The sequence below is a fragment of the Centruroides vittatus genome, unplaced genomic scaffold (genome assembly GCF_030686945.1).
Source record: "Centruroides vittatus isolate TY-2023 unplaced genomic scaffold, ASM3068694v2 contig_875, whole genome shotgun sequence".
NCBI lineage: Eukaryota > Metazoa > Arthropoda > Arachnida > Scorpiones > Buthidae > Centruroides > Centruroides vittatus.
The window spans coordinates 351,094-365,002 of NW_027122567.1; the positions used below are offsets into that span (position 1 = coordinate 351,094).

At 26.8% G+C, this 13,909-nt stretch overlaps 3 protein-coding genes across 3 annotated transcripts in view; 2 read left to right on the top strand and 1 right to left on the bottom strand.

The window, feature by feature from the left end:
* Positions 1-1,582, top strand: part of LOC136982967 (neuralized-like protein 2) — a 37,592-nt gene extending 36,010 nt beyond the window's left edge. The window contains exon 5 of the mRNA XM_067279545.1: positions 1,273-1,582. Within this exon, the coding sequence (XP_067135646.1) occupies positions 1,273-1,388 (116 nt within the window). The 3' untranslated portion in view covers positions 1,389-1,582. The remainder of the gene's footprint in view (positions 1-1,272) is intronic.
* LOC136982969 (protein C10) overlaps positions 1-13,909 on the bottom strand; it is a 352,942-nt gene that overhangs the window by 287,751 nt on the left and 51,282 nt on the right. The gene's annotated exons all lie outside the window — the stretch shown is intronic.
* Positions 11,012-11,745, top strand: ND-ASHI (NADH:ubiquinone oxidoreductase subunit ASHI). The gene has a single exon (XM_067279687.1). The coding sequence runs from the start codon at positions 11,049-11,051 to the stop codon at positions 11,589-11,591; it is 543 nt and encodes a 180-aa protein (XP_067135788.1). The 5' UTR covers positions 11,012-11,048; the 3' UTR covers positions 11,592-11,745.

A 13,909-nucleotide genomic window follows, 5' to 3' on the forward strand; every position in this document is an offset into this window, starting at 1 on the left:
TTTAAGTAAAATTACTTAATTATCTAATAAAATTGATGAGCTTAGACTAAAATTGACATTTGTATTCTTGATTAAGAAATTTTTATCAATGTTACAAATTAAAAAATTTAAATAACAATAGAAATATTCTTCCAAGCAGTCATTTTTTTTGTTCTGCTTTTAGATTGTTCTTCCTGCATCACTCATTGGTTGTCTCATGACTATGTCAAATGACTGTGGCACAAACAGTGGCTGATCTGTTATTACTTGCATAACTTTTAATGACTCATCTTTGTAAAAGGTGTCATGTCAGCATAAATCTGATTGGAAGCGACTACAGTCAGCAAGTTAATGAGAAACATAATTTATTTATGTATTCTATGTACACACGGTAGCCACTAAGTTCCAATTATCTTCAGAGGTTCAATCAGACATAGGTATCTTCAAAAACATCTGGGCTGATATCATTGCTGCTGATGTATGTCATTTCAGTGGTTCGACAGCTTCTGATTGAGGGCAGTTCTCTGGTTCTTGTCTTTGAGAATGAAATACAATAACCAGGGTGATAGGGCTCTCTAACAAGGAGATATTACACCAGAACATAGACCTGGAGACATTTACCTGGTAGATTTCAGACTCTTATCCAGCATTTTTACATTTTTACAGATTTAGACACTTACAGTGTCTAATTATTTGGACAGCCAATCCATTTTTACCCAATCCCATATGACTTCATGTCATTCAGATGACAGCTAGTCCAGGCTTCACGTGGGAATATATCCATTTGTTGCTGTCTAGTTGGTAGTTGTGACTAAAGCAACACTTTCTAGTTGCAACAAAATTTCTTTCTCATGGTAGCAATGGAAGTCATTGCTGAGATCTCACATATATATATATATATATATATATATATATAATTTTTCCCTTAAACTGCAGCATATTCTATATATTTATTTACTATTGTAATGATTAAAACTGTATTCATTTTTGAATAAATTTCAAAATACTGAAAACACTAATGATAAACTATAATTATATTTAAATTTATTTGCAAAATTTTCCAAGTAATTAAAATGAATAATATGTTAACATTTTTCTATTCTCTGATATTTAAAGTGTATCAGTAGAAAATTCAATAAATTTGGATTTTTTTTGTTTGCCCTTAATAAAAATATTTAATTAACATTATAAAACAAAATATAAATTGTTTTATGTATTGTAGATAATAATAATTAAAATATTTTTGTATATATTTTTTACTAATGGAATTTTTCATTCTCTTGTGTTTTTTAGTTGCATCTTTGCAAAGTGCTTGTCGAGATACTATTCTTCAGCATGTATCATCAGCCGATGTATTCTGTTTACCATTACCAAGGAAACTAAAAGACTATCTTCGCTATCAATCATGACATTTTTCCATCTGTGATTTATAAAGTACCAAATCATTTTGAAGAATCAACTGCTTTATCAAATTATTGTCATTATCAATCCTTACAGGAAAAAAACAAGTGTATAATAATTCATTATTTATTGATATTTAATTATTAAAGAGCCTATTGTTTCATAGTCTGAAACAAAAATATAAACAAATTTATTTTTTATTTTGTAATTTTTAAAAATATTTAAATTTTTTTGTTTGTTACAAGTTTATTTTAAAAATTACACATATTAATAAAATAAGTAGATAAATTACTAAATGATATTATAAGAATTATTTTAAAACTTCAAATTTTATTATATAAGTAAAAATAGTTTTGGTATTGAGAAATATAGTATACAAAACAGATAAAGATCTGATTTTAATTATATGGATTTTTAGTCAATATATTTAAAAATTAATATACATATTACTTTTTGAAAGTCAGAAACTTGATACATTTTAGTTAAATACCTTTTTAATACATTTTTTGTTCATTTCATTGTGAAAAGAATTAAAACACTAACAAGTCATGAGTTACAAATTACAAAACAGTTTTCTGTTTGATTCCTTTTATATCACATGTACCTTAATTGCACACATTGCAATGATTAATTTTGTGCAATATCTTATAAGAATATGCTGGAATTGTTAATATATAAATATTTATACATTTACAAACACATAATATATGTTGCATTAGATTTATGAAATTTTGTAATATTTAACCAGAAATGATTATAAGAAAAACTTTCTTTAGGCTTGTAAGTGCCTATAAAGTTGAAGATTCTTATGTAATATCAAATAGTAAATTTTGGTAAATATTATATATGCATTTATATTTGCTGAATTTTAATTAAATGCAAATTTTCATCTAATTTCTTAAAATACAGTATTAGAAATTTACAAAATGTTTTTGTATACAGAAATAAAAATTATTTTTTAATTTTTGTATTAATGCAAATTTGATAATCACAATTGCCAGATTCTTTAATGGTGTTTAATAATTGATCCTTCGAAGAATAAAAAATGATGATTTGGTTCATCATTTTTGATTTCTTCTGAATTTTGGATAGAATTTCATGGATCATTTTTTGTGCTTCCAATTTTTCATTGTATTAATCTCTTCATTTTATTGAAATTAGTAATAGCTCATGAAGGATATTAAAGTTAATCTTTGATACAATATTTACATTCAAGATATTAAATATTGGATTGCATCCGTAATATATATATATATAACATCAAAAGGTTTATCAAATATAGAAATCCACTGAAATTTTAATATCAAAATCATTATCATTATTCATTTAACTTATTTATCTATTGATTATTATAATAAAAAAAATATAATTTTACTATATAAAAAAATTCAAAAGTAATGTGAAGTTAAAGATAATTGTGTAAGTAAGGAATGTGAGTATCAAAACATATATTTAAATACTGTTAAAGTTTCTCTAAATTTATAAAAATGTATTTTAAGAAAAATTTGATCTATTTAAATTCAGTCATATTTCAACATTCCATTCCAAAGTTATCAAAATGCAACAAGATAATCATTACAAATAATGTTTTTTGGTTTTTTTTCTTTTTTTGAAAATATTATCTTGCCAATCAACATATTATTGCTGAATGATTTTTCTTTGTTGAGAAAACACTTTCAGGTGTATGAATAAATCTTTTCTGAAAGAACAATTTTATTGTTAGTAACAGTATAATTTAAATACAAAAAAAACTTAATTAAAAACTCATTTTATACAAATTATAAAAATATAAACATTTTACACACAAAAATCAATAAAAAAATCATTAAATATTTCTTTTTCAAAAAAGAAATGTTTGATTTTTTTCATCACTGAATTTTCTGCATGTCAAATTTGAATATTTTAAAAAAATTGAAATATCTTAATTGCTTTCTTTTTCCTGTATTGAAATTATCTTACAGTTAGAGATGTAATTATTTTTTTTTTAAATCTCAAAAAAAAAAGTTAGTCTGGCATCTTTCAAAAGTTATTGTTTTCTTAGTGAATATTTATTTTTTAAACAAAATCTTTGAATTTAAAATTATGTGGATTTCTGAATTATTTTTATCTGTAATCTGGGTTAAAAATATTAACAGAAAAGATAATTGATCAAACACAACAGTTTTGTGAGCTTCTGCTTTTTTCTTTGTGAATGAAGATAATAGAAAATGATCATATAAATTAAGTTGAGATTCTCAAATACTTTTGAAATACAGATTCAAGTAGTCTGTGTTTTGTTATTATGTACTAAATAAAAATTGTATTTTCATGGTGAGTCCAAGATACTTGGTTATCTGATCTGAACCTACTACAGGGTGCCCTAAAAGTTACTGTGCAATGATAAATTTGTAATGACGTTCAAGTTATACCTTTGATATTGCATGTGAGACCTGTAAGTTGTCCATTTGGTACCTGTTGACCAGTTATATGTATAATATATAAGTTACAGGTCTCATATGCAATACCTTACATATAACTTTAATGCCTACAAATTTCTCACTACACAGTAACTTTTCAGACACCCTGTGTATGGTTTATTCAAAATTTTATGAAATATGCTTTTCTGAAACACTACTCTTTCTGTTTATAATTAAAGCATTCCACTCTTACTTTTGTAAATGCCTTTATTTTAGAACACTTATTATTCTAAAGATATATTTGATTATAATTGTTCTTAACACTAGGTTTATCTGTATAATTTTCCAATATTTAATTGCATCATATCACATCACTTGTTTACAACTGTACAGTTGTTTGATATTGTGCATTAAACAAGTTGATCTAATTGAAGAAAGTGAAAGCTTTAGTGAAAATATATAAGTTAGGTGCTATGTAATTTTTCTATCTATTATTAAAGAAATTTGTAATAATATATTGCAGAGAGTTATTAAGTTGAATATATTAGTAGTTGCACATATCATATTACTTGTATAAATGCATTTAAATGATGTGGCTGTTATAAAAGAAAATGTAGATCTATTTACATTGTATATTTATGTAAAACAAGTTTGTTTAAAATGCTGTAAAATATGTAAAAAATGACAAAAAAATTGTTTTTAATGGAATAGAATTAAAAACAATCTGGTAATATCTCCACTACTTCAGTAACAAATTGTGAATAAAAGTTTTAGTACAGATATTGAGTTTCACACTTCTTAATCATACATGTCAAATGTTTTTTCCTTTCCTTAATAATCATTTTTAAAATGAATATTTATATCTGAAATTGTAATTTTTAATATAGTGTATGTAAAATTATATCATGAATATAATATATTATTGTTTAGTAAGAATAGAAATGTAACTAATTGAAAATTCTTTAAAAGAATGTGTAGATATATATATATTGACAGTTAGTCAAAAAATTTGTTTGTACAGAATTGGTTAAAACACTTTTTCCAGTATAATATTTTCAAGAAACTGACATTTTTAGTTGATTAATCAAATATTTATTTATCTTCCCTTTCTATTTTAAAATCAATTCTAAATAATAAACCTGTTAGTCATCAGTATGAATAGTTAAGCAGTATTTAAACCTCTTTATTCCATTTTCCTTTAATTATACTTCATATATTTTTTTTCTTCAGTCCATAAGCTTCAGTGCTTATTTCCACTTTTCCAATTGTATTTTCTCTGGGTCCATATATCAGATTAATATCATCTGTCTAGATATCACCATGGCACTTGGCTACTTCCCTCATTAATTCATCCAAGATAATTTTGAATAGGGTTGTGCTTAAGGCAAATGTCTACTTGCACAAAACCCATGGAAGTCTCCACAGGCACTTTGAACAAAGATTAAAACTCTTTCATATACGTCTTGGATCAATGCTTTATATTTTTCAAAATATGTAGCAATGATCTTCCTGACAAGAATTCTAATTATGCTTCAGATTCACTGACCCTCTATTTTCAATCCATTATTGTTTTGATGTCTTTATTTTGAAAATCATGTTAAGATGAGTATGCAGAAGAGACCAAATAAGGAATGTAAAGACATTCCTGATATATTTAAAATATGCAAGGTTTTGGAACATCAATAGCAAAATAGTTTGAGCACTTCCAGGGACATCTAAATAATAATTTGTTACATAAGGTAAAGCAGTGATAGTAGAAAGGAGTAATCAGATGCACCAAATAAAAGGTAGAAGGAAGTTGTGAAAAATTATATGGAACCATGCCTAGTGATAATGGCACAAGATAAAAAAGTTTAGAGAATCAGTATTGAGAAGACTAACTACTACTAAGTTCTTGGTTTTTGTGAAAGGAAAAAAATTTAAGTTTCTTTTAAATTTTTTCTTAATTTCATTGTGTATATATATATAGTATTTTTGAGAAATGATATCTACAGGTTCTGTTCTATTCTATTCTATTGTTAAATTTTTACTTGAAAACTTACAATAAATATCAAAATTACACAACTGAATATGGTGTACAATAAATTACATTGTCATTGGTTTATTTATATGGCATAAACAAAAGAACAAACTCAAGACAGGAGATTTTGTTTGCTTAACTTATTCATTAAAAGTTGTATATATTACATCAATTGGCAGTTTTTAAATAATAATATGTAGTTTGCATTTTTTTTTCTTTTACAAAACAAAAGGAAGAAAGCTGAAACCAGAAATTACTAAAGAAATTATAAGGCTATTTCCATGAAAATAATTACCGTATATCTTGGCAGACAAGATGATAGTTGAATCATAAAAAAAGGCCCAGAAAATCCAAGTTGTCTTATAGGACATATATAAATTTCAATCTAATTTTTTTTGTAAATTAAAACCATTATAGTAAAATGGATAAACCATAATTATTTACTAATAGAGATTAGAGTAATGTCCACAAAATAGAGTAGCCCATACGATGTTTTTGTGAATAGTTATGGTCATTACCCGAATGCCCGATGTTTGCAACAATCGCAAGGCAGTGCTGCCAGATGCAAGAAAATAAAATTTGAAGTTCTTTCAAAAAATTACGAATAGGACATAATTCTGTATACACTATACAGTTATTATCCAGATGATGATCGCTGAGCTAAACTAAATTCATAGGCCGTTGATAGTTTGGTGTCATCTTATAGGACAGATATATGCTAAAACTATAAAACTTCGACAAAAATTTATACCTCATCTTATCTGGTGAGATATACAGTAACTTACTTTAGCACTAGAAATGTTAAGTACTATTTTGTAATAAATTTAATAATTAGAAATTTTTGCTTAATTAATTTAGAGAGATCTAGAAGAAGAGATCTGGAATGGAGTGGCATTCAAAACTGCAGTTACTAGTAATTATGCAGGTGATATTACCAATTACACTATCTAGACTTTTCAAGCAGGATATTTGCCAGTTTTTAACCTGTGATTCATTTTATTCATTCTATTGCTTGTGTTTCTTTTTACAAAATTCTCTGAATTTCTTAATGCCTTTCCTTCATTATGTAAAGAATTTCCATCATCAATCTACCAATATTTTCTGTAGTGTCTCAGATCTACCTACCAACTGTTATAATGGGACAGTGAAAACATCATTTGACAAGTTTAAGTATGAAAATGAAAATAACCATGATATTTTTTAATTGATATCTATGAGAAGCATACAATTCATTATATTGTCTACTTAACAGACGTTTTGGAGAATAGGAAGAGTAAGAAATTTTTATCTGCTGTCTGCAGAAGGCAGTGTTTGCTTAATAAAATAAAAATGCATCAATAGTTCTGTGCTATTCTGTACAGCTATAATATCTGTCATGCAGAGATCAGCTGTATTGTCTGATAAACCCAGTTTTATTGTGTTTATATAGCATCGAGCCATGCGGAGTTAAAAATCAAAAGTCACCGATTTAAAAACTTGAGTATATCGTGTATCTAAGGCAACCAAAACATATTTATTTCAGTTGCATTAAATAAACAAGTATAAGGCTTGTGAAAAAATAGGACCATAAACTAAAAGGATAGTAACACACTTCTGCAAGTCTGGAGATCTCTATGGGAGGTCCAGTAATTTTCTTTTGCTGACGACATAATGTGCTGTTTCTTCCCTTTAAACTTTTGAATTTCTCCTGTTCTTTTTTGAATGCTACTTATTTAACCTGATGATGATAACCTAAAGCTATCAAAAACATTTGTTTTTCTTAGTAAATTTTCTATTTTATGCTGAAGTTTTGATTATTTTTTATTCTTTTATGATATGATGATAAGATGATAAATCGTTATTCAGAATAGTAAATTTAGCTCTTATTTAAAAATATTTTTAATCTCTATTGTCTTTTAAAAAGTAAGAGTTTTAGAAAACTATTGAAAGTTAATTAAATTTCATATACTTGTTAAAACTTTTCTATATAATTCTTATCTACCTAATTATAAGATGATGGATAACTATATAAGAATTGTTAGTTCCAAATTTGGCATGAAAAATAAAATGTTGACTTAAAAGGTGTGTTAGCTGTCTTAAAATTTACAAATACTATTTTTAATAGATTTTTGACAATTTTATATCATATTTCCAGTTTCTATAAAATAGGGATTTTCTACAGCATTAATATTCAATGTTTGATTTTTTTTGTGATGAAAATTTATTAGAATAAATACAGTAGTTGATGGCTTTGGAAAGTCAGCTTTTTTTTACGGAGTGTGAGTAGTACTATAAAATATATTGCATCTTTCAGAGGTACAGATAATAGTATATTTTTGAAATGGAATCATTTTTTGACAGATGTCATTATTTCAATATAGAACAGGTTTACTTTGGCACAGTTTTGTTTTTATACAAATGAACGATCCACGAGATGATACAAAATTTCTGAAAAATTCAGTTTAATATATAATCAACTACATTTTAGAAAAATTCTATTAAATTATGTAAACTTCCATTTTGCAGTTTTCTTACAAAAAATCATTCCAATGTTGGCAAAAAAGTATGATGATTTTCTAAAAGTATTGAAATATTTATACAATAGATGTAGGAAGGATATCCTTATAATACAACAAAGTCTATAAGGCTATTTTTAAGGTACTGGATATCTTAAATCACTACCTCAGTGTTCTATCGAAAGGTTTGTAGAGGCTCCATTGTGTTCATAATCTTTAGCTACTGTTTGGAGGTCTTCAAACACCAGTCATGCCTATATAATCTGCCATAGTATATATCAGACATGGGCAAATGCGGCTCTTTTTGAGTTACATGTGGCTCTTGCTGAAAGTGTTAATTTCTGTTTTTTATTATTATTTTTACAATTTTGTGAAAATATATTTATTAAAAAAATTCAATATTTGTTTTATATTATATTTATATTATATAATAAAATCGCATGCTTAACCATACTATCCGCCACGACAGTACAGAACTGCGGCTCCCATGCATTTTGCAAAACCTACATTTCGGCTCCCAGTGAACTCTTGCTTGCCCACCCCTGGTATATATAGTTTGACTTTACTCTTTTGAACTTTTTTCAAAAATAACTTTATTAAAAATAATTTTATAATAATAATTTTATTTTATAGTTTTTATAAAAATACTTTATTCAAAAATAAAGTATCAAGTGATATTGATTTATTCAATTTTGTTGAAATTCTCTTGTTTGATTCTTGAAATCAAAGATATTTAAATTAGTTCTTGTTTATGTAATTCTAACTATTAGTTTTGGCATTAATTTTTTAAACTAGTTTAACTATAATTATAAAAATGATTTTTTTTCTATTAAGCTAACTTATTAACAATACTGCATTAAAACAACGATTTTCTAAAATAGTATTAATTTTTACAGCAACTACCAGCATTTGTTATTTATGGAACAATTTTACAACAGTGGAAATGTATAGGTCACTTTGCAGTGGTGTAATTGAGCCCTAATTATAAAATTGCAGACCTATATATTCCCATTGGCATCCATCTGCTGTGGCTGTCCTTTCTTAATCTCGAGATATAGTTAGATAGGTGAAAGTGGAGACCAGATATGAAAAGCTTAGGAGTCGGTGGCTCCGATTAACTATATACGAATTTTCCGGTTTGTATCAGAAGTCACGTTATTTAAATTCAAAAACTTTTTCCAGAACAGATGACTCGCACGACTCCCTTGTTAACAGGAAAAGTATGATGTACAGGGGACAAGACACTAAAATCAAGAGCATTGCATCAAGATTTAAAAAATTGTAGCCCAGCATTGTAAAAACAGTAAACTGCATTAATACACTTATAAATATTGAACTTGTGATGAAAACTGGCCCTTAAAATTTTTTCGTGGACTTAATTACAGCAAATATATTCATTTATTTGGACAAAGTCCAATTTTCTGGCTTCTGAATTATTTAGTTTCGGTTATTGAACACAAAAAACATTCAGAAAATTGAATATATCAAAAATATCCCTGCTTATGAATTGTAGGTGTAGATCTTACTTTCGACAAGAATGTTTCAATGTATAATTACTACCCGTTTCAACAATAAAGGCGGTATATATCGCATTTTATTTTCATTTATCAAACCTCATAATGGGAAACAATTCATTAAAAAATAATATACAAATTACTGGAAAATTTTTTCGTATTTAAAAATATAAATGTGTCTATTATAAAAATTAAAGTTTATATTTAAATGTAAAGAACAGCATTAAAAGTTCAAATTTGCGCAAATTTCATATTCTCGGCTGTTATCTTGATTACGTGGATTCCACTACAGTCTGAAAACGAGCTGTATGTAATCGCCTTTTACTACGGAGAACAGTAAAAATTACATTCTTTTGTGAGAAAGTTCTTGAAGCTGCATCCTGACGCAGTTCTTTTCCTCTTTCAAGTATTTCTCTCCTAACATTGGTCAATCACGCATCGTTGTGGGAATTCTATTCTGTATATGTATAAAATTCATTCTGTCTGTCTGTCTATCATCCATTCGTTCGAATATCACGCAGTTGAGGTTTTTTTTGGGGGGAGGTGATGTGGATGTTGGATCCCAGAAGCTTTAGAAATAAAATTTAAACTAAAAAAGAAAAGGTTTATAAACAAACAGTATTTTATGGTATGTTTAATTGTTATCCTGATTATACTTTTTAGATCGTGATTTCAGATCATCTCCCAAAGCAAAATCTTAGGGCGCGTTGCCTAATCAATCTTATCCAAACTGCCAAGTGCTTATCCAGCTGTATTAAAGTCGCTTTATCAGGCAACACACCTTACAGGTAGTGTGAGAGGTCTCCTAATCTCTTGGCCGCTGTGCAATCTGCACAGGTTGCACAAATGGTAATTTCACCATTGTGTTTTTGATATCTATGTTTTAAATGAGCGTATTAGTCTTTACCATAGTAATCATGAACATACTGTACATAACCAAACTATATTTTTGATTAAGGTGTTTTAGGTAGTTCTTCCATATTCTGATGTACAGTATTTTGAATACATAAAGGAATAATTTTGTCATTGTTTTTTTCACATTATATTCCGTTTACGAATACATTTTATCATTATTAAGCATTTAACTATCAAAATTTTAATTCTCTAATAGTTATTATTTAACCATGCTACTGGAAATACTAATAATCTAATTTTATTTTAAAAAAAAATCATCGAATATTATTAAATGAAGTTCAACAAAAGTTAGGTGTCGCGGTAGTCGACTGATTTATTCAATTTTAAAATGGCGACCCTTACGATAATAAATCGTCTAGCAAATTCGAGATACTTAATCTGTAAAAGTAAAGTTATTTGTGCAAGTTTAACCACAACACCAATATGTAAAAATTGGAATAAGGATTGGAAACCGGGCCCGTTTCCTACAACAGAAAAAGAACGACGAGCTGCGGCCGAGAAATATGGTTTGCTGTACGAAGACTACGAGCCATATCCAGATGATGGATTTGGAAAAGGAGATTATCCAAAGTTACCTACTGTCTCAGGTGACGCTAGGGATCCTTACGAACCCTTTGATTTTCCTGCCTTGAAACGTAACTACTGTGAACCTTTACATGCCGAGGCTGACCTGATAACAGATACTCGTTTTGATCCTAATCAGAAATTTGTAATTCCATTGTGGAAACAATATTTATGTTTTTTTGGAGCTGTAGGTGGATTCACGTTGCTTTATTTTGTGTCAGAACCGTTTGAACTTAGTCCACCCGTTCTTCCGAAACAGTATCCGAAAAAGGATGTTGTGCATTATACTTTTGAAACAGCTAATTGATTTTTTGAACTTTGGAATAATCACATGTAAAAAACAAAACCAAGTATAGTAGATTATTTAATTTAGCATTACAAATGTAATTACTTTAAAGACATTACAGTATATGCAAAAACAATTATTGAATAAATCTGTTAAGAAAATTCTACTTTAATAATTAATGTGTTCGTTTATTTATTTACAATCAACATATTCAAAATTCTTACTTAAGTTGATTGTTATATTTTTGTAGTTATTACATTTACTACATATCAAGGTTTTCAATAAACTTATTCAATTTAGCTTTGGACACAATAATTTATCAAAGATAGAAAATATTTAATGGAAACTTCGATACAAATTTTAACTATAAATTTATTTTTGAAGAAATAGCCTGATTTTTTTTTTTTGGTATTTTTGAGAACTATTTTCAAAATTACCCTCGTTTTTAATAAAACAATACCTTAGAACAGGAATGGGCAATCTGTGGCCTGCATTATTATTTTTTGCAGCCGGTGTCGAATAAAATATGAGCAAATATATCAATTTCCCAGCTTTGGAAGTATGTGGCAAAAATTCAAATGTTATATTCTACAACTCGTGTATGTGAATAGTTTTCCGCAATGAATTTAGTAAAAATTAAAACAAACCGGCTAACAGATACGTCAAAATTAATTTAAAACTAGCAGTGACTAATATTTAATCAAATATTTCTGATATATTATGTTTACATCAGTTCCAGAAGCTAAATTAAGTATGCCTATGCTGCTTTATAATTATATATGAATAAATAATTGTTATTTACTGACATTTTCCTCTTTTCTTTTGTATGTGACCCTTACATACGTCTAGAATTGTACCAAAAAAGATTGCCCATCCCTGCTTAGAATATGCTTAAAACAAGTTTGTGTTTATATTTCAGCTTTTAGTATTTATCAAAAAGCAGTTATAACCTTAGAGTAATTTACAGTATTATAAAATAAATTCTTTGGTCTACATAATTATGTTAAAAATTAACAAATACTATGACTATCAAAATTAAAAAATACACAAACTTAAAATTTTAATATGTATTTTGACAAATTATTAAATTATACTTTATCTAGACATGAAAGTTGAATATTAAAAATATTGTTTTCTTAATTAGAACTAAGTGCAGTGTCATAACTAGCTTTTCGTCTACCTTGTGCAAGGTATAGTTTTGAGTCTATTAATTTCTTTGGGAGAGAAATATAGTAAAACAATTATTTATGTATTATTTTTGTATACACAAGAAGTATAAAAGATCATTCATATGTATTTATAAACAAAAATATTACAGTATGTTTGACAATTTTTTGTCATTTCCACTTGAAGCCTCTTCATCCTAGGTTTTGTTGCACCTGCTTAGCTACAGCACTAAGCATATTGCAAACTTGTGACTTGGATTAAAAAAATGACTTTAAATGTTTATAAGATTTTTGTTTTGGAATTTTAAATTAATACATTTTAATATAAATGAAAATATTGTTTAAATTTATCAATCAGTTATTATAAGTTGAAAATTTGTTTTGAAAGTAAAGCAAATAGATATATCTATGTAATAATTATATATAGTAAATCCAATTCCCATAAATACTAATAGGTAACATTTGCATTTGAGATTATTTATATATTTCATGATAAGATTACATTTGGATGATACTCTATAGCATTCTAAATTAATGTCACAATAGAGAGGTAACAGAATGCATGATATACTTGCATATGAATCTATGTTATTACTGTTGGAGATGATGCTAGGGAAATCAATCAAAATAATTTCTGATGGGACTTTTATCGAGTTTTTATGATTACATATCTGAATATGTAAAATAACAATTTGTAAAAAAATAAATTCAAAGTAACATATTATACTTAAGATGGACTGTTATAAGGAAATTATCTGTGGTCATTTACATAGCAATTTAATGAAGGCACATGAACTCAAATTTCCAACATAAAAAGAAATATTTTGATTAATATCTCTAATAAATTTTTCTAGATTATAAGAAGGAAATTTTTCTATAAACTTTGTTTCTATAGTTTTCCTCAAAACACCAATTTTTTTTCCTATTCTAAATAAGGATAATGTATGAAAATATTTGATTCAATAATAATGGTTTCTATTTTTGATTTGAAATATGATAAGTTATGTATGTAATAGAATCATTCTTTGAGAACACTACAAATGATAAATATTAGAAAGTCTCGATCAAAGATTAAATCGAAATATTTAAATAATGAGTCAATTTAAAAATTTGTATTGAAATGCTATACCATACAAAAATTGCTACGGTTACTTTTTAAATTTTGTGAAAATT